Source organism: Equus quagga, chromosome 4 (genome assembly GCF_021613505.1).
Source record: "Equus quagga isolate Etosha38 chromosome 4, UCLA_HA_Equagga_1.0, whole genome shotgun sequence".
Lineage (NCBI taxonomy): Eukaryota > Metazoa > Chordata > Mammalia > Perissodactyla > Equidae > Equus > Equus quagga.
In genome coordinates, this window is record NC_060270.1 from 140,773,457 (window position 1) to 140,793,750 (window position 20,294).

The 20,294-nt window shown below is 43.2% G+C and overlaps 1 protein-coding gene across 3 annotated transcripts; it reads left to right on the top strand.

Moving 5' to 3' along the window:
* The first annotated feature begins 9 nt into the window (after nt 1–9).
* On the top strand, nt 10–15,675 carry FASTKD2 (FAST kinase domains 2). Of its 3 annotated transcripts, none has more exons than XM_046658839.1 (12): nt 10–139; nt 782–1,602; nt 4,609–4,712; nt 5,397–5,505; nt 5,794–5,917; nt 6,181–6,320; nt 7,460–7,632; nt 10,663–10,826; nt 11,781–11,993; nt 12,384–12,471; nt 14,107–14,221; nt 15,406–15,675. In XM_046658839.1, the coding sequence occupies exons 2-12, from the start codon at nt 880–882 to the stop codon at nt 15,523–15,525; spliced, it is 2,073 nt and encodes a 690-aa protein (XP_046514795.1). In that variant the 5' UTR covers nt 10–139; nt 782–879; the 3' UTR covers nt 15,526–15,675. The 3 variants fall into 3 exon arrangements, with proteins under 3 accessions (XP_046514795.1, XP_046514796.1, XP_046514794.1); XM_046658840.1 differs by lacking the exon at nt 10–139 and adding an exon at nt 175–646; XM_046658838.1 differs by lacking the exon at nt 10–139 and having other exon boundaries at nt 665–1,602.
* Nucleotides 15,676–20,294: the final 4,619 nt, after the last annotated feature.

Below are 20,294 nucleotides of genomic sequence, written 5' to 3' on the forward strand. Positions count from 1 at the left end.
CCTCCGAGTGAACCGTTCTCCGCCCGCCGCGAACGTACAGTTTTTGACCTAGGAAGGACCCGTACGATCTCGCGATGTGCGCAGCCGCGGGGGCGCTGTCATGGCGGCGCCTGCCCAGACGCGCGGGGCCCGAGCCGAGGTGAGTGGAGGGCGGGCGCGGGCGCGGGCGCGGGCGCGGGCCGTGCTGCCCCTTGGCCGTCCTTCCTTTGGGAGGACGGTCTCGGGAGTTGCTCGGCATTCGTTTAGGGCGGAGGCTCAGTCGCGGGAAGGACGGGCGCCTCGCTGGCCGGGCCCCGGGGCGCGGGCCGGCCGTGTGTCCCTGCCGGCGCGGCGCGGCTGGAGCCTGCCGCCTTCTCTCCGGAGCCGGGCTGCTGGCCCGGGCCCTGTTCCTCGTCGTCCGGGCTCGGCCGTGGCCGAATCCTCGTGTGAGAGTCTCCATCAACGCTAGACCCTTGTTTTTCCTTGACCGCGTCTCCGAGGCTGCGCTAAAGTCCCCTCTGCGGAGGAGGCCTTGAGGGGACACTTTTCAACCCCAAATACCGTTCATTTCTTTAAGTTCATTTGTGCGACGACGGCTCCCGACGTAACCTGCCCGGTTAGGGCGGTGCGCGCGCTCGTCGAGGTGGGGGACGCCCGTGTTGGCACAGTAGGTTCACCTGTTTAATGTAAATCTTTAATGTGTCCGTAGGGTCGCGCTTTAGTCTCCATTAAATGCATTTCGTTTCTTTAAGTAACAGTTTTGCTTTAATTTTTATTCCTTTCGTGACCCCTTCTCCCGCAGGAAAAGGACGGCCTGTGCTCTCTTGCTCTAGTGGAGGCGACGTTTGTGTCACATTGACGACTTTAAAGCCACTTGACAGTGTTTCAGTGGATAGCAAAATGAGTAACAGAACAGGCCCTTTTTTATGGAACCTAAGACAATTCAGTACTTTAATCCCAACGAGCAGAACTGTGAGGCAATATCCTTTGGGACTTTGCAGACCACAAATGGCTTATTCTAACTGGAACCCAAGGAACCTTCTCTTAAATAACTTTGATAATAGACTGCAAGCACCTGTTAGATGTCTCTTTCAGAATGCCTTAGTTTTTAAATCAGGAGATGACTTTCAAACAAAGGGCACGAGCAGTGTGACAGTCCTTACACTTGACAGACTACTTTGTCCTAGGAGACTGTCCTTTGACTCAAAACACTCTCTCATCTCTGATAATGGATTGAAGAAGACAAGCTTTCATCAGGAGGCCTCCAGTGAAGATGTTCTCACCAAGGAAACGAAGCCAACCCCTGTCACCTCTAGAAAACTGTCTCAGGAGTGTAATTCCCTGAGTGATGTGTTGGACACGTTTTCACGAGCCCCTAAATTTCCTAGCAGTAACTATTTCTCAGCCATGTGGACAATTGCCAAAAGGATGTCCAATGAGCAGAGGCGCTTTGAAAAACAGCTGATGTTTAACCACCCTGCGTTTCACCAGCTGTGTGGACAAATGATGAGAGAGGCCAAGATCATGCGCTGTGACCACCTGCTGTTCGGTCTTCATGCTGTGGTGAAGCTTGGAATTCCTCAGAACACTCTGCTGGTGCAGACTTTGCTGAGGGTGGTCCAGGTAAAATCACAAGGAGGCCTAGCATCCTTTTACCTGGTTTGGCGTAGCGTGTTTTGAAAGAATGAGGTGAGAGAGAGATGTGGCCTCCTTGGAAGAGACTCTCAGTGGAATGGTGGTTCCTGTGTATTTGTTTCTGCATGTATACGATTTGGAGACCCTGAGTGAGCTAGGTCGTTCCTTCCTTTTGCAGTGGAAATTTATGAAAGCTTGCCCCATTTTTCTTCTCCAGAGTTGAAAATAGTGAGTAATAAGCTAACATGAGAGACAAAATGTAGAAGGAAAGGTTCTGTAGTTGAAGGAAGGAGAGAAAGGAAGGGAAGGGAGCTAATATTTATTGAGTACCTACACCTTTTACTTGTGTAATCTTATTTAATCCTCTGAGCAGCCCTGCAGGCATGATGTTACCTCAGTTTTGCAGATGAGGAAAAGTCTTAGTGATTTTAAGTAACTTGGCTCAAGTCACAGAGCTAGTGGATTCATTTATTCGTGCAATAAACGTTTATTGGGTGTCAACTATGTATCAATTACTGCACTTGTCATTGGGGATATAAAGATGTAGATGATGTGATTCCTGCTCTTATAATCTAGAGGGGGAGGCAGATATTTTGTAGGCAATTAGGAATATAAGCACCTTTCCTTTAATGAGTTACACATTTTCTCTGTTGTAGGCACTGTGCTGAGTACAAGGGAATACAATTGTGACCAAAATAATGACCAGTAGAGCTTGCAGTGCAGTGGAAGAATGATATAGAGTCTTATGAGAGTGTGTAACGGCTTCCAGCCTGGTCAGGAGAAGACCTTCGTGATGGGAAGAGGAGACGGGGGGAGGATGCAGGGTTAGCATTTGAGGCAGAGATGTACAGAGTTTGAAAACAGAATTGCCTCCTGTAGTCCTCAGTGTAGCCTTTTAAAATAGGTATTGTTATTCTATTCTTACTAATGATTGGGAAATTTAGGCTTAGAGAGGTTCATTAACTTGCCCAAGGTCACGTAACTGTAATGTCACTCTTTGTAGGTACTTAATAAATATTTGCTGGGTGAATGAACCAACGTCTAGTTTGTGGCAGATCTGGGGTTCAAGCCCAGTAGGAGATGGTGTCTAAGCTGAAGCCAAGGGAGGACCAGCAGTTTGCGAGAGAATCAGTAGATGGGGGATGGTGTTTCACACAGAGAAGATTGCATGCACATCCCAGAGCAGAAGTTGGCAAGTTTGGGGAGCTGAAAGTAGTTCTTTGTGGCTAAAGCACAGAATGCTGGTTGTGAGTTTGAGGGAGTGGGGAGGAAGTCGCGATGGTGTGTAGGAGGAGGGCTTTAGGGATGTAGTGGTACGACGTGGCTGGAAAAAAAGGGGCCCAATCAAAGAGCCTTTTATGCCTGGCGAAGGAGTTTGGATTTATTCTGTATGCAATGGGAAGCCACTAAAGTATTTTAAGCAAAGGGTGGACATTCTCAAATTTGTGCTTTTAGATTACTGTATGAGTGGAAAATGGATTGGAAGAAGGATGAAATTATTTCAAACAAGAGAGTCAGTGTCCTGTTTGATGTCACTGAAATGACCACAGATGTGATAAGGAAAGTTTAGGTCATTAAAGTAATTATTTACCTTTCAAGAGTGGATACTTCAGACTTATAAACTCGATGATGTCATAATTAAATAATTTTTTAAAAGACAGGAATTTCCTGAGGATGACCTGACATATATGCTGTCCTACTATAGGATTCAAGAATTGAGTTCATAGGTATAAGAGATTATAACTTTAACTTTTTACATGACTGTGATTTCCATAGGTCCTCAACCAAGAACTGATTTTTATTTTGTGTGTGTGTTTAAGCCACAGAATATCCTTGGTTATTTGGTAGACTGTTTTCCCTACACAATTATTGAAAAGTGAGAATAGTAAGTCACTTTTCCTGGTCAGTGATGCTCTTATAGCTCTTGGACAGGTGTTCACATCAGCACAGCTTCTGTATCGGTGAGGCGTGAGCAGTGGATGTTTGCAGTCAGAATGTCTGTATGTTTGATTGTGTCTCGCTGACCTGTTGGAATGTTGTAAGGACACTTCAGCTAGAGAAGAAAGGACAGTGTGGCATCCGTGAATTTGCCGTCCAAACACGTAGCCAAATGGTCTTTCCTTTCACAGCCAATGTTGATGGAATCTTGTAAATTATCATGGAAACCCTCCCATGGGAATGAGACTTTTTTTCTTCCAGCCTTGTCCATCTCTCATCATTATCTGGTTCTCACTTGAAACTTTGTACCTTGTTGGCCATGTAATTGTAGTAAAGGAACCTTCCTCTTCAGCCTGTTTCCTCAGCTGTGATCACAACTACTCTTGTGATGTGTATAGACTAGTTGTGATCTAATCCTAGAGCACTTGGTAGGCTGCCTAGTTACTATTCACTTTCCAAATTATGCCCACTGCCATTTCTGGAATCTAGATTAGTACCCTAAGGCAAGGGACCTGGCAGAAGGATCTGAGGCGTGGGGCTCCCCTGGAGTCTCAGATAGTGGTAGTAGAGTGTGACAGCACCTGTGGATCAGAAGATTCACAGCTGAAGTTACAGTTTGACCCAAGAAAGGACACAGGGAAATTACAAGGGCGCAACTGTCCGGGGGTCGTCAGGGCAGGCTGCCCTGTGTGCCTCAGTAACTGTTATATTACTACACTTGTCTTCATGATGACCTTGAACCCTAAGAATAGGTGGATATTATGTTTGATAAAAGTTATCTCAGCAGAGGAGTATAATCAATATCAAATGGATTTTCAGTGATAAGGGTGAATGTAAAAAGTGTTGATGCGTAAAAGTGTGCATTGGTTATTTGGAAAATTCACTACATAGGACATTTTGTTTCCCAAAGATGCTGTTTATTGTGGACTGACTGTATGAATTATTGGTTTGGTACTTAATCCTTTAATTGAAAGCCTTGGTTCAGTGGCTTTGCTTGGGTGAGACAGTCTGCTGCGGCTCACCATCTCTAGTGTTTCTGTAATTATATTTCACTAGGAGCGAATCAATGAGTGTGATGAGAAATGTCTTTCAGTTTTGTCAACCGTTCTAGAGACCATGGAGCCTTGCAAGAACGTGGACGTGCTTCGAGCAGGACTGCGGTGAGAGCTCTCATGTTTGCTTCATTGGCATTCTCTGTCCTCTTACGTCTCAAATCAAAACCCAAGATGAAAGCTGAACTGTTTTTGGGTGGAGGAGACTTTGTTGTTGATTATAATCTTTAATACCTTATTAAACTTAAAATCCTGACTCTGGATTAGGTAAAGCTAGAAATAAGACTGCTTTTAGGGTCCACTGGAGAAGGCTGTGGGTGATACTGAAAGCTAAGTTGATCTTAATTTCTGATGTGGGCTGGGAGACAACTGACATTGTTCAGTTCATAACCATTATTTGGGCGCTATGTGGAGGTTACATAACACTGGCCAGCTCGAAAAGTTTTATAATTTATAATTGAGTTATAATTTATGAAACTGATACAACTGTTCTATTAGGTCAGTGAGAATAATCCTTAATTCCCTTTTTCATTGACTGTGCCTTGAGGTGTCTTACTATAACCTCCTGATAGGATTTCTTCATTCATAAAGATAGCAGAATAGTATCAGAGGGAGGAGTGTTAGACTGATCCTGGATCTTTCACTAACTATTTACACTCACTTGGGCAGGTAGATCATTGCTGTGGCTTCATATTCCTTGCTTAGAAGTGGGAGCTGGACCTAATGACTTTTAAGATTTCTCTTCTGGTTTTAAGCTTTTAGGATTGTGGTATTTATTGTGTTTGATTATAGGATACTAGCTGACCAACAAGTGTGGAAAATAGAACGTGTCTTCACATTACAAGCCATGATGAAATGTATTGGAAAAGATGCACCAATGGCTCTTAAAAGGAAACTGGAGGTAAACACCTTCTGAATTTTCTCTAGTGGTGAGATTTGAGAAAAATATTCCTTGCGACTCGCTGTCACTTCCTGAAGGCCGTTTTTTAGGAGGACATTGTTGTACTTTTGGGTTTAACTTGGCTAAAGTGAAATAATAGCAGTAAATTTATATTTATCTGTCTATATATATATATATTTAATCAGTATATCTGAGTCATTTTGTTCGAACTTCATCCTTTTTATTTAAAAATAGAAGTTTCATTTATTTTTCCACAAATGTTAAATTGAATTTGTTTGTTTTCTTCAGATGAAAGCCTTGAGGGAATTAGACAGATTCTCTCTCTTGAACAGCCAGCGCATGTTTGAGGTCCTGGCCGCCATGGGTCACTGCTCTGTTGTCCTTCTGGACGAATGCAGCAAGATGGTCGTCGGTGAGGGGAATTTTTCTTACGTGACTTTTAGCATCTGATCTCCTGTTCTGGACTGTATTTGTTTTGTTTGTTTTAAAAACTTTGCTGTTATATGAGAAGTATCTGATGATATGGTTAGCCCTAAATTTTATTTCACCTTTAGTTATTTTACAAAATACATTGCTGTTTTTCCCTAAAGAAACAAAAGTAATCAGTATAGAGTAGCTTGGCTCTTATATTCAAAACCACCTGGTAATTTTTGTTTATTTAACTCATTCTTAAAGGTAATATCCATGGGTGTCCTTTTAAAATATTGATCAGCATACTGCAGTCTTGTAGAGACCTCCGATACCGTAATTTAGATCTTTTCAAGGGAATAGCGGATTATGTGGCTACAACTTTTGACGTCTGGAAGTTGAAACAAGTAAGTATGTTAACAGTTTAGAATAAGCCTCAGAAACTTTTAAGAAGCGTATTAATTCATTTAACATTCTAAGTATTTTTCTCTAGCTTTATGGCAGTTAAGATACCAAAATATTCCAGTGCTAACTTTACTTTTGAGAAGTTAGCTTCTTATCATTTCTCTCAGGGAGTTACTGTTACTATACTATTCAATGTTTTGACCATCTTTCTATCTGAAACAAAAATTATAGTGTCCAAAGTTTGTTCTTCTGTTTGGTTTTTCAAAAGGTTGTGTGGTGCTTTGAATAATTAGGATTATTTCTGTCTTTCTGTTTTTTCTTTGTTAGATTTAGAACAATAAAAATGAGTGGGTCATGTGACAAGCTTATGCTTTTTGAAGAATTAAATGTCATTACTTAATGATCGTGTCTATTTTCTATTTATGGAAAGTTTGCTTGTTTTCTCCAGAGTAAGAGCCTTTAAATTCAGGGGCTGTGTTAGTAATATATACATCTAAATGAAGCAGCCGGTAAAAATTTCATTTTACAGTAAAGCATCGGTAACTGTTAGTTCACTAGGTTCAGTTTACTTTGGAAGATAAGGTGAATATTGAGTTTGCCATGGAAATTGATTTTGGAAAGAGAAGTACTAATTGTGAGAAGGGAAATGAGAGGCAAACTGGAAATTTTAGTTGAATCATAGTATTTCATCTCTATTCTCATTTGTAGAAATTTCTATGGAATATAGAAATTTTTGAGTTGTCTCTTATATGTTAGAATCTACGAAGTGTCTGGTTTGGAAAGGGGAGCAGTTCAACATTGAGTTGGTCATTTTGAAAACCTTGAGAGAAGGTATATTTAGTTTTCAGACCTGTTGTCTGAAAAGCATGTGGGAAAGGATTTATTTCTAAATGAAATGGAAATATGGAGACCATTGTGTGCCGTGGTTCTCAGCTTGTAAGAAGAGGTTGCTTAGTAACTTAATACCTGATTCGAGAATTCCTGGGACAGATTTTGTGAGGAAAAGATAGTTGTTCCTTTTTAGGGAATATTCTCTCTGTCAGGACAATTCTTTGCTGTTTAAATTTTTTGAGATCTAAAAAAATTACTTCTAGCATACTGTAAATATTAAAAAGTTTTCCATCAACTCACTTTTTTTAAGGTTCTCTTTCTCCTCATTTTATTTGAAAACCTCGGCTTTCGACATGTTGGTTTGATGGACTTGTTTATGAAGAAAATAGTAGATGAGGCTGGCGTTCTGAACGTGAAAAGCATCGTCTCCATTCTTCATGTGTATTCTTCTCTCAATCACTTCCACACATGCCAGACCCGAGAGTATGTACTTGGTTTTTTTCCCTTTTTTATTGCCATGTAGCATACTTATAGAAAAGATTACAAATCTTCATAAGCCCAGTGAATTATTACAGGTGAACACATCCATGGCCATCATCCATGTCAAGAAGGAACACATAGTATTCTGTATTTGTTTTGTTTGTTTTAAAAACTTTGCTGTTATATGAGAAGTATCTGACAGTATGGTTCCTTATTTATGAAGCTAAACAGAATTCCACTTTACTTTATTTTTCTATCCTTTGTTTTGCTTTTTTCTTTCTTCTTTAAAGATGGGATATTTGTTAATTCAACATAGGAGTCTTCATGTCAGACTCTCCCAGCTGATTCTCAGCTCCTGTGTTCATAGTTTAGTTTTGACCCTAATTATTCATTTGGTCCCAAACTACTGCTTGCTATTCTTTTCATTTTTAACTGCAGCTGTACAGCAATTAATATTAATTAATTATATGTTGATACATAAATTATATTATTATTAATTAACATTACTTAATAATAATATTAACATGCAATTCCTCAGACGTGCCAGGCTCTTCCCTGCCTCTGCTTCCCCCCGGAATGTCTTTTCTTCCTCTCTCTATCAGTTAGTGTTGACTAAGCACTGCAGTGCGTGTCTGATGTCGTTGGTTAGAAGAGTGATGAAACGCTTGTGCTCTGGAGGCCTCTTGCTTGGGTGTGGATCCCAGCTGTGTCGTTCATTAGCCATTTAACTTCTGGCAAGTCACTTATCTGTGCCTTAGTTTCTCCCTCTATTAAAGTGGGGATAAGAAATAAGAGTCATTTCTAATCACTTTGGGTTGTTATGAGGATTAAATGAATTAACCTGTGTCAGGTTCTTAAAACAATGCCTGGCACACAGTAATTGTTAGATTAAAAAAAAAAATTAGAGTGTGGGCCACAGAGGCCTTGGAGGAACAAACTGGGCAGTTCTGAGGGTCTCAGTGGCAAGATTCACAGGCCCTTCCTTTGCCGTCAAGTGACTTGACTCCAGCTTCCTTCCATCCCTGTGGTTTCCCCTCAAGGTTCAGATTTCCAGAAGAGAAAGTCTGATTGACCTGAGTTTGGGTCACATGCCTGTCCCTTTGGGGCCAGTAATCACATGGTCACTGTACCCCTATAGGCGTCTCCAGTCCAGTAGTTCTGGAAGTCAGCTCGTTCTTCTTCTTCTGGTCACTTATTTAGTATTTACCAAACACCATGTGAAGTGATTTTTTTAAATCACTTTATTGAGGTATGATTAACATGTAAAAAGCTGTATATATTTAATATGTACAAATTGCTGAATTTTTGGTTCATTATTCTTGACTTATCCTTTTGCAGTAACGTTCTCCTCACCTAAGTTGATTTGTTCATTTCATCAGAAAATGTATACCAAGCACTTGAGTACTTAGGACAAAGATAAATAAGACACAGTCCTTTTTGCCAGAGGATTCAGTGTAATGAGTAAGGTAGACACATAAATCGGCAATTAAATACAGCATGAAAATTGGCCTGACAGAGTTGTGTGTGGGCTATGCGCAGTGGAGGAGGGGCATGTGGGGATCCCAGCCTGGAGAAGTGGAGCCTCAGGTGGATCCCTGGAGATGCTGCCTGGAGGCAGTGGTCCCTGAGCAGACCTTCAGAGAGGGATAGATAGGAGCTGCCCCGGGAAGACAAGCAGGAAGGAATGCTCTCAGTGGAAGGCTCCAGGTCCAAGTTCAGGAGGGCAGAAGCAGCAGAGCGCGTGCAGGGAGCAGCTCGTAGTTGGGAGTTGTGGAGGCACGAGGCCGGCTTAAGGCATGGGGCCAGCGGACTGGGGAGCTGCAGACAGCCAAGGCCCCACTCCTAGTCATCTGCAGCCCTGCCCTTTCTTGCTACATGTCCACACTCAGTCAGTTATCAGTTAGTGAGCGGTGCCTCACTGTTGTCTCTAGACCCGTTATGTTCTTCCTCTCCATTGTAGCTCCCGCGCTCCTGCTTAGCCCCCACCCCCTCCCTGGCTCCCCGCCTCCTGGCTACTCCTCCCACGGGACCTCCCAGGGCCTCCCAGGCCTTTTCCTCTGCAGCCTCCTTGTTGCTCAGGGTATGCCTGCCCTGCTGTGGACAGCAGGCTCGGTGTGCTCAGGGCGTGCCTGCCCTGCTGTGGGCAGCAGGCTCCAGGCCTTAGCCCTACTCATCGCTGCAGAACCAAGAACGTGCACTCTCAGGGTTCCATCCTCTGCGCAGTCCCAAAGCCTTTTCTTGTCTTTCCCACTTGCTGAAATTCTCCTTGTCCCGCAGCTGCTGTCTGCCTTCCTGGGCAGGCGCACAGCACTTTGCATGTACGTCCTCCTTTTCTCATGTAATGATGTATAGCTTATGCCTAAGCGTCAGGCTGACCTGGGGTCAGAGGGTGTCTGGGCCATTTGTTGGCAGTGCCACCCTGGGCAAGAGGCTCCCTAGTTCTGACCTCTCCTCTCTTCCTCTGTGCTGACTGGCCTGTTAACACTGCGTCACGTTCGCTCGGGGGGGGGATTGGCTTGCTGCTCTTTTGACTCAGAGTATTGATAGCTAGAGAATTGTAATTGGTTATAAACCCGCAGAGGTGTCCCAGGCCTTCTTGACATACCCATGATAAAAGCCTAGCTTAATGTGTAGAAGGCTCCGGAGCCTGACAACTTGGGTTCCAAGGCTCTCTCTGCTACTACTTTGCTGTGTGTTCTTGGACAAGTTACTGACCTCTCTGAGCCTGTTTACGCATCTTTGTATGAGGTTAATGATAATTCCTACCCCATAGACTTTTAGTAGGAATTAAACGAGTTAAAGCCTGTACAACATTTGCCCTGTGCATGATGTAGAGCGGTAGCTAACCATCGCTGAGTGAGTGTGTTTCTTATGCAATAGCAGCCTGACTGAGAGGTGTGTGAATACGCAGTCAGGCCTGAGTTTCTTGTCTCTTTTCTTTGGACTCCTTTGGTTCTGTGGCACCTCACTCGCCCTTCCGTGACCTTGTCTCTGTTTAGATGTGAAAGCTGACTCTCCTTTGTTCCCCCGAAGGTTCCTGGAAGCCATGGCTGGTGCTCTGACTGGCTGTCTTCACCAGCTCTCATCTGAAAACCTGCTCAACGCCGTGTGTTCCCTCTGCTTGATGAACCGGTTTCCCCTGGCCGCTGTTAATCAGCTTCTCCAAAAGGACGTCATCAGCGAGCTGCTGACGTCAGGTGGGACATAAGTGCACAGTGGTGACCGACACACTGCTGTGCTGCTGGCTGCCTGGTGACTCTCAGTGGGGTCTTGGTGGGAGCAGTGTAAGACGTGCAGAGCAGGGGTTCCGGGGGCAGGAGCGGCGGTGGTGAAGTTGGGGCAGCGCTTCAGACTGAACCTCTGAGCCCCCTGTCGTGGCAGAGCCCAGCATGGAAGGGAGACAGAGAAGCCGTGCCTTCGGTTTACACCTTATGCCCCCAGGCAAGGGCTGAATGTTCACCTCGTTCTTTATCCTTGATCAGAGGTGCTTGTACTTCCACATCCCCACAAGTCACCTTTGAAGCTGAGGTCAGGCAACCTTTGCAGCTGTAAACACTTTGTCACTTACGGCCTGTAATGAGGCACAGCCTGTGAGATCAGGAAGCCAAGTAGTTACCAAAGGAGTGGATTTGTTTACTCTTGGGGCCAAGTTAATTGTTGACCTTTGGCCTTCAGTATTAAACAAGGAAAAGCAGTATCAGGCTAGATGTAGAAAATTTGATGATGCTTCTGAGACTAGAGTTGTTTAAATTCTCCTACCAACAGTGTTAGGAAGTTCTGAAGTTGCCTTGTGGAGAAGGAGCAGCACGTGCCGATGGTTCAGGCAGTTTGAGGTGGGGCCCTGGGTTCTAGTCCTGGCCTTGCCTTTAGTGCTTCCTGAGGCCTGTTAGCATTGCTGGGCGTTTCCTCATCTGTTCAGTGAAGAGTTGGGACTGAGTCACCTTGAGGGAGATTTTAACCCTTGACACGTTCTCGAGTGCAGGTTCTCAAGTGCAGGCCGTTGCTCTGGACACTGGGGCGGAGGGAGACGCAGAGGGACTCCTCCTGGTCAGAAGTGTGGTCAGAAGTGCGGGCGCATTGTTACCATTTCTGAAGTGTGGCCTTAATATTTTTCTTCACTGTATGTTTCTTTCTCTCTCCCTTTTTTTTAGGTGACATGGAGAGGAATGTTCACAAGCTGCACATTTTGGCTGCTTGCCTGAAGCTCGACGATGCTCCTTATCACAAGGCCGTGGACCTAGCCCTACCACTGCTGCCCCCCGCGCCCTTGCCTCCAAACGCCAAGGTGGCAGAGGCGCTGAGTAGCCTCCTGGGAGATGGATGCTTCTCAAAAAATGTGCAGCTGCCACATAATTATCATATTGGTATCGGACTTTATATGATTTTCCTGTTTTATTTTCTTTTTTCTGACAAAAGAGAAGTAATTGGCACAGCAGTCCAGTGCTGCGCTGGCTCTGGAGCTGGACTGCCAGGTTTGGGAGCTCGCTCTGCCCCTCGCTGGTTCTGTGGCCAGCCCTGACCAGCTCCGTTTCCTTAGCTGACAAGTGGCGACCATAATGGTCCCCACTTCATGGGGCTCCTGTGACGAAGAAGTGAGGTTATACCTGTAAAGTCCAGACTAGTGTCTGGTACTTGGTGAGCTCAGTGCATTTTAGCTGCTGCCATTATCATCATTGGTGGTAATATGATGTATTTTGAAACAGAAAATCACTTTGAGCAATGTTGAAAAATTAGTATCAATTCTTTTTTTTCAGATTTTGAAATCAGAATGGATACGAACAGGAGTCAAGTGCTTCCATTTTCTGACATGGATGTGGTAACTTCTGCTACGGATATTCAGAGGTTACGTACATGTATTCATTTGCTGAGCCTCTGAGTTTAAACCTTAATTCTCACAGACTTGACTCTGAATAGCAGTGACAGTATAGGACCTGACACTTGAGCGGCACGTGCAGTGTGCCAAGCGACTTCTCATCCGCTAGTCCACTCCTCAGGTGCAGACGTGAGCTCTGTGGTCGAAGACAGCGGACTGGAGTTGGGCGTTTAATGAAATGGGCAACTTTTAGAACTTAGGTTTTAAAGCTAAACCGTTCAGTTAAGCAGTGTTCCCATCACTGAAGCTATCAGTGCAGCGTGAACTTCTCACGAGAATGTAACAGTGACCATAAAGAATTAAGTTTTCTACAAAAATCAAATACCAGTCAGTGTTCTCCTCTACACTGAAGCCCTCCTGCAGGTAGAGAAGCTTGAGCGTTTTGTGACACCGTGTCGCGCACAGGTCAGACCGGCCTGGAGTTAACCGTGCGCTGTGCCCTTGACTCACATGCTGCAGAGTGGGTGTCTCTGGGAGAAATGATTCTGTCCCTGAGGGCAAGTCCTGCCTTTGAAGCAGACGCGTCTGATCGTGCTGTGCACGCCCGCGTCCAGGCGGCCTTTGTGGAAAGGCTCTGCTAGGCGCGTGGGGCACACAGAGATGAGTCAGACCCCTGGGAACTTCCGTCCTCTGTTGCTTTATAGGACACGCACACACATACGGAGAGAAGGGTCCAGACAGTCTGTAGGGACTCAAACTCGTGTCTGCCCGTCCGTCTCCACTCACTCACAGCTCTGTCACTTGACCCCCTTCTGATCCACCTAGCTTGTTCCTTGACTGTCTTTCTCAACTGCCGCCTTCCCTGTACGTTACCATCTCCCCTCAGAAAAAGGCTTTTCTCAGACCTCGTTGAAAGGTCATTTTTCTTTTTCAGGTACTCCACTGTTGTGGCATAATAATACACCATAGTAGCTCTCAGCCTAAAGTACTAAAAAGTGAGGAATCTGAGCATTCCTCAAAAAGATAAAATTTCTCCAACATTATCTCAGATAACAGGCAGAGCATAATGCAAGACAGTAAGGATACAAATGTCTTTTTTTCCCCAATGAATTTAATCTTTCCAAAAGGCCGAAAACAATGAAAAAACAAATTACGCCTTCATGTTTTTGTTACACATAACAGATTTTATCTTTTTAACAGTCTTGCCTTTCTCTTATATTCTCTTCTTTGTAAGTAGTCTCCCCATTCTGGTTTTTAAATGCTGCTCTCTCTGGGAGACAATATGTGCAAGAAGAGCATGTACCGTTTGGTGCTAGCTACATCATTACTTCTAGTAGCGTAAATAATTATGTTTCGATCAGAGATTAGCTCTACACACGGGAACCTTAAAATGGGTACTTTCGTATCTGAAACTTCTCATCGAGAATGTACGATCCTCGAGGATGGTTGAGGGTAACTGCGTGTGAAGCATTATTATGAGCTGCTTATACTGGCTTATTTGTAGAGGCCCCGCAACAGGGAGGCGAAGGACTGAGATGGCAGGGAACGGGGGCTGCAGTCAGCAGCCAGCTCGACTTAGAGACCTCCAGAGAACAGGAGCGCAGCGAGGTTTTCAGTGGTGGTCTCATTAGTAACTAGTGTCTGCTGTGCACTTTTGTTTTCAGGGTAGCTGTACTGTGTGTTCCCAGATCTGCTTACTGTTTGGGTTCAACCCATCCCAGGGGATTCCTTGCAATGAAAATGCGGCATTTGAAAGGAATGGGTTTTCATGTGATCTTGGTAAGAAAAAAATGCAAATGAAATATTCTTCAGTTACTGATGTCCATTGTGCCAGGAATGGTGTGGCCAAACTTGGTCACTAGAGGAATTGTCAGCAGTATCGGAATAAGTGTTTTATTTGATTGATTGATTGATTGATTGAGGAGGCTTAGCCCAGAGCTAACGTCTGTGCCAGTCTTCCTTTATTTTGTGTGTGGGTCACTGCCAGAACGTGGCTGATGAGTGGTGTAGGTCCACACCCAGGATCCGAGCCCGTGAACCTGGGCTGCTGATGTGGCGTGTGCTGAACTTAACCACTATGTCATGGGGCTGGCACCGTGTTTTAGTTACTCTTGTCTTTGAAAAAGAACATTTCTAGTCCATGATTTGGCTTCTACGCAGCTGATTACTGTCATTTACTAGAGGTTTTATAAATGCTACATTTGATCAACTTTAATTCTTTTTGTTAAGAGGAAAAATATAAATAATATATATTCTTACTTAATGTAAGACACATGAAACCACATTCACTTTCCCGGTTATCTTGAACAAGGGAAGAAAAGGTGCGAATTGAAGCTCTGTTTTCATGGGCAACGTGAGGCTTATAGCACGTTTGTCACCAGAAGATGCTGGATGGTTCTTCTTCCCTCTTCTGCTTCATTTAGGTTCCAGGCCCCACAGCTTTTCTTGAACAGCCTCTCCAGAGGTCTCTATGTGGAGCAAGAACCTTACAAATAAATGTTTATTTAGGTTAATGTTGGGATCTATCTAGATGCCGCTCATTTGGTCCTGCACAAGATGTGAAACGTAAACGTTCGAACCTTCGTTATGTGCTTCAGGATCCAAAAATGGACGACACTCAGATTACTGAGGTTAAAATGGCCCTTTCTATCGATGGGCTACTATTTAAGACTTTTTTTTTCCATATTGGCTATTACAGATATTCTAAGGAAGATTATCCCAAGAAAGGAATTTTTGTACCTTTTAAAGGAGCTTTAAAGTTTTTCTAATTTTCACTGTTAGAGCTTTCTTCGGCCCTAGCACAAAGTCTTACTAAACCTTTAAAATAGGAGTAATTACAAGATAACATTTGCTTTTAAAAAGCAGTTGGCTTAATATTACTTTAATGTGCTTGGATCTTGAAACTAGTTTTTATGTGTCATTATCTTCTTGCAAACTGATGATTTTCCTCTTTCTTTGGTAAGGTCAATAATTGGGAGATGGAAAAACTGGAGATGGAGGATGCAGTCACATTTCTGAAGACTGAAATTTATTCAACTGAAGCCCTTCCTACTGCCAATGTAAACTTGCAGAGCACGTGTTAAAAGTGAAAAGCGACCTTTTCATATTAGGAGACATAAATTTGTAAAAGTATCTTTAATAAAGACTACAATTCAGTCGTCAATGAAATTCACCTGACTGCTCCCCATAACAAAATGTGTTACTTCAGTTCACTATTAAAATTAATTTTAACAATAGAAGAATTGTTACTGGCATATTTTGTTGTTGTTGTTGAGTTCACAATAATTTACAACATTGTGAAATTTCAGTTGTACATTATTATTTGTCTGTCACCGTATAAGTGCTCCCCTTCATCTCCAATGCCCTCCTCCCAGACCCCTTCCCCCCAGTAACCGCTGAACTATTCTCATTGTCCGTGTGTTAGTTTCTATTCCACATAGGAGTGAAATCATCTGGTGTTCATCTTTCTCAGTCTGGCTTATTTCGCTTTCCATAATTGCCTCCAGGTCCATCCATGTTGTTGCGAATGGGACAATTTTGTCTTTTTAATGGCTGAGTAGTATTCCATTGTATATATGTACCACATCTTCTGTGTCCAATCAGCATTTGATGGGCACTTGGATAGCTTCCATGTCTTGGCTATAGTGAATAATGCTGCAATGAACATAGGGGTACATATGTTACTTTGGATTGTTGATTTCAAGTTGTTTGGGTAGCTGCCCAATTGTGGGATAGCTGAGTCATAGGATATTTCTATTTTTAGTTTTTTTGAGGAATCTCCATACTGTTTTCCGTAGTGGCTGCACCAGTTTGCATTCCCACCAGCAGTGTATGAGGGTTCCCTTCTCTCCACATCCTCTCCAACATTTGTTATTTTTTGTCTTGGTGATTATAGCCATTCTAATGGGCGTGAGGTGATATCTAAGTGTAGTTTTGATTTGCATTTCCCTGATGATTAGTAATGTTGAACATCTTTTCGTGTGCCTGTTGGCCATCTGTATACCTTTGGAGAGATGTCTTCATATCTTCTGCCCATGTTTTGATCGGGCTGTTCTTTTTCTTGTTGTTCAGTTGTGTGAGTTCTTTATATATTAGGAAGATTAACCCCTTGTCAGATATATGATTTGTAAATATTTTCTCCCTATTGGCAGGTTGTCTTTTGATTTTGATCCCAGTTTCCTTTGCCTTCCAGAAGCTCTAGTCTGATGAAGTCCCTCTTATTTATTTTTTATTTTGTTTCCCTTGTCCGAGAAGACATGGTATTCAAGAAGATCCTTTTAAGATCGATGTCAAAGAGTGTACTACCTATGTTTTCTTCCAGAAGTTTTATAGTTTCAGGTCTTAGCTTCAAGTCTTTGATCCATTTTGAGTCTCTTTTTGTGTGTGGTGTAAGATAGTGCTCTATTTTGATTCTTTTGCGTGTGGCTGCCCAGTTTTCCCAACACCATTTGTTGAAGAGACTATCTTTTCTCTGTTGTATGTTCTTGTTACTGGCATATTGTATAATTTGCTTAGAAAATTCCGGAAGTTGTCATTTTTCCAACCATACGTATTCCCTCTAGTATCCAGGTTTTTGACAAATTCGTGAGCTGTAGGTTTTACTTTTTCTCATTAGTTTTGATGCATTGAAAATTGGTTTCTTAGTTGTGATGGTTTGCAGGTAAGTTGGTGTGGGCAGTCCTTGTGTTTGGAATCTGCATGTTTATACTCTTGCTATGAGCTGTTCTAGGACTCGGGCATTGACTCCACTTTCACGCACTGGCTGCATAGCAATTGGACCAAGTTCTCAAATTGTAGACTGAGTAAGAATTAATGAGGCAGCATGTTAAAAATGGGTGAGGGTCAGGCATCTGCATTTGTAACAGGCACTCTGGGTGGAGGTGGGCCTGTCTAAGCAACACAGATGAGATCATACAGAGATGGCCAGGAGTCCAGATTTATTAGAACTGATAGTCTGGGGGTTGGTGACCCGTAACTCATGCTTTGTTGAGGTCGTTCCTTTCTCTTCCCCTTCTCTCACCGTTTCATGAAGTCTCTTAAATTAGCTACATAGCTGGGCTGTGTTGTGAGTCAGACCTGAGGACTGTTTTTCGATTATGTTTGTTCATTCTTTTGTTGAAATATTTGCTCAAGTTTGCTGCGTACCCGTCTACCTAGCATTTGACTCACTGTGGACGTAGCGAGTTTCACCTGTGAAGCCTGAGTGCCATCGATGTCAGGTGGTATTATTGTACCCTCATACAAGAGACTGAATGTTCATGTCCCCCAGAAATCATAGCTTGAAACCTAACCCCCAATATGATGGTGTTTGGAGGTGGGCCTTTGGGAGGTGATTAGGTCCTGAGACTGGAGCCCTCACGAATGGGGTTAATATTCTTATATGAGGGACCCCAGAGAGCTCCCTCCTTGCTTCTGTCACGTGAGGACATGGTGAGAAGATGACCATCTATGGGCCCTCACCCAACACCATATCTGCCAGGACCTTGACCTTGGACTTCCAGCCTCCAGAACTGTGAGAAATCAGTTTCCTTTGTTTATCATTCGTCCAGGCTGTGGTGGTCTGTTAATATCAGCCCAGATGGTAAGACACCCAGATTTGCAGATGTGCAGTTACTGGAGACCCTGCTCAATGCCAGGCCCTGCTGAGTGCTCACACGGTTCTCTCCTTTCCTTGCCTTAACTCTGAGCTGCCTGGTGAGTCTCATTTCCTCATCTCTAATATAAGGATGAATTATCTGCCTGGGCTTCACAGAGAGCAGGGCAGGGCTGGAGTTTGAACGTGTGCTGACGTGGGCTCATGAGGAGAGTAGTGAGCAGCCCCAGGCTGGCAATAAAACAGCCCGGCACTGTGACTGCACAGCAGGGGTTTCTGCACCCCGTCCAGCCGTGTGTAGAAGAGCTTAGATAGAGCTGAAGGGAATTTAGCAATCGCCTCATCCACCTTCGTTTTATGGATGAGGAAGTTAAAGCTCAAAGAATTAGGTTTTTCTGGCGTCTCAGCCACGTCATCAGTTTCCACCTCATTTCATCCTCTACTTGCCTGTGTCTCAGGAAATCTGGATTCTGGTTCCAGATTGGACCTCATCTGGTTTTGTGTACTTGGCCAAATGATTTAACCATCACAAGGTTTGGACAAGCGTGGAAAATATTCTGTTATTAAAGACACTAAGGTTCTTTCTTTAGATGTTCAGTGTGTATCTTTCTCCTAGCGGCGAATTATGACTCATATGCAAAGGAGTGGATGAATTTATGAATACTTGTAGCTGCCCCCTGGGGAAATCATTTTCTTTGTTTGTATCAGTTGGCATGGCAGGGAGAAAGACACCTCCCTTTTACTAGTATTCCTAGTATTTGCATTCTTCATTGCTTCATGGTCTAAAAAGATCTGTGAGACTCAAGGTGCAGAGTGAGGGAAGATGGTTTAAGTAATAATATATGTGTTCTCAGGATTATTAATATAAAGATTTACTCCTCACTCCAGGAAAATATGTAAATATTCCCCTTTTCTGGTATTTATTCAATTGACTCTCAAAGAAAACAAAACCATGCAACTCCAGTTTAATTTCATAGACCCACACAGTGAGAGAAGATCAATAGATAAGGGGGAGTTTATACATCCAAATTCTGACTGTTCTTGATCAAGTCACAAAATATTTTATATCTTAGTATCACTATCTCCATTTTAAAAAGGGTGAAACGAATCTACTTTATTAACCAACTGAAAGAGGGACCATGAAAGGTATAAGCTGACGAGTTGGTATAAGCTGATGCGGTCCCACGTGGAGAAGTCAGCCACCTTGGGAAAGAGAGCAGGTGATTTAAAAAGACTCTGGCCTTTTTATGTCTAATTCTGTATTCTGACTTTGACCTTTTTTTGTTTGTATGTGTTTGATTAAAAAGGCTTCTTTGGATTCTTGAACTTTATATTTACATTATAATTACATCACGTATACACACAGGTAAACATCAAGCAGAGGGAAAAAATAGGTGATATATTTATGACAAATGTCTAAATAAAAAGCTATAAATTGATAAGAAATACACTAACATTACAAAAGACAAATGAGCAAAGAGCTGATTAACATGAAACGTTTCAGGCTACTAGTAATCAAATACGTGCACCTTCAAACAAATGAGGTATTTTTGCCTTTCAAATTAGCAGTGTTTTTTTCCTTAAGAGTTACAGGGCTGACAAAGGGGTAAGGACACAGGCACTTGCATAAGCTGCTGTGGAATGTAAACTAATGTAATCTTTCTGGAAGTCACCTTGGCTTTTCCCTCTATATTTTAAAAAATAGCTTTGTTGAAGTATAATTGAGAAACAATACACGCATATATTTAAAGTGTACATTCTGATAAGTTTTAACAGATATATAAAATATCCTTGAAAATACCACCACAGTCAAGATATGAACAGGGCCACCCCTAAGAGCCCCCTCCCTCTCGGCCTCTCCCTCTGATCCCTGGAGACCACAGGTCTGCTTGCTATTGCTTAGAACACCCTTTGGCTGTGTGCATCCAGAGTCTTGAGATACTGGTATCTATTGACATTGACCAGTAATTCGATTTTTAATAATCCTTGTGCCTGTATGCTTACATAATGTACATTTGAGAAATATTTGCATTATTCTACGTTATGTGGAAGGATTCTTACCACTCCAGATGTGGTATTTTACTACATACGAGCCAAGCGCTGGAAACTATTTCAGTGTTCATTGTTAATAGAGTACACATCTATCTCCTAAGCGCTTGCTCCTCAGAGCGTGGTCCACACGCCAGCAGTGTCGGCATCGTCCCGGTGGTCAGAAATGCAGAATCATGGGGCCCATCTCAGCTCTACTAAACCGGGACC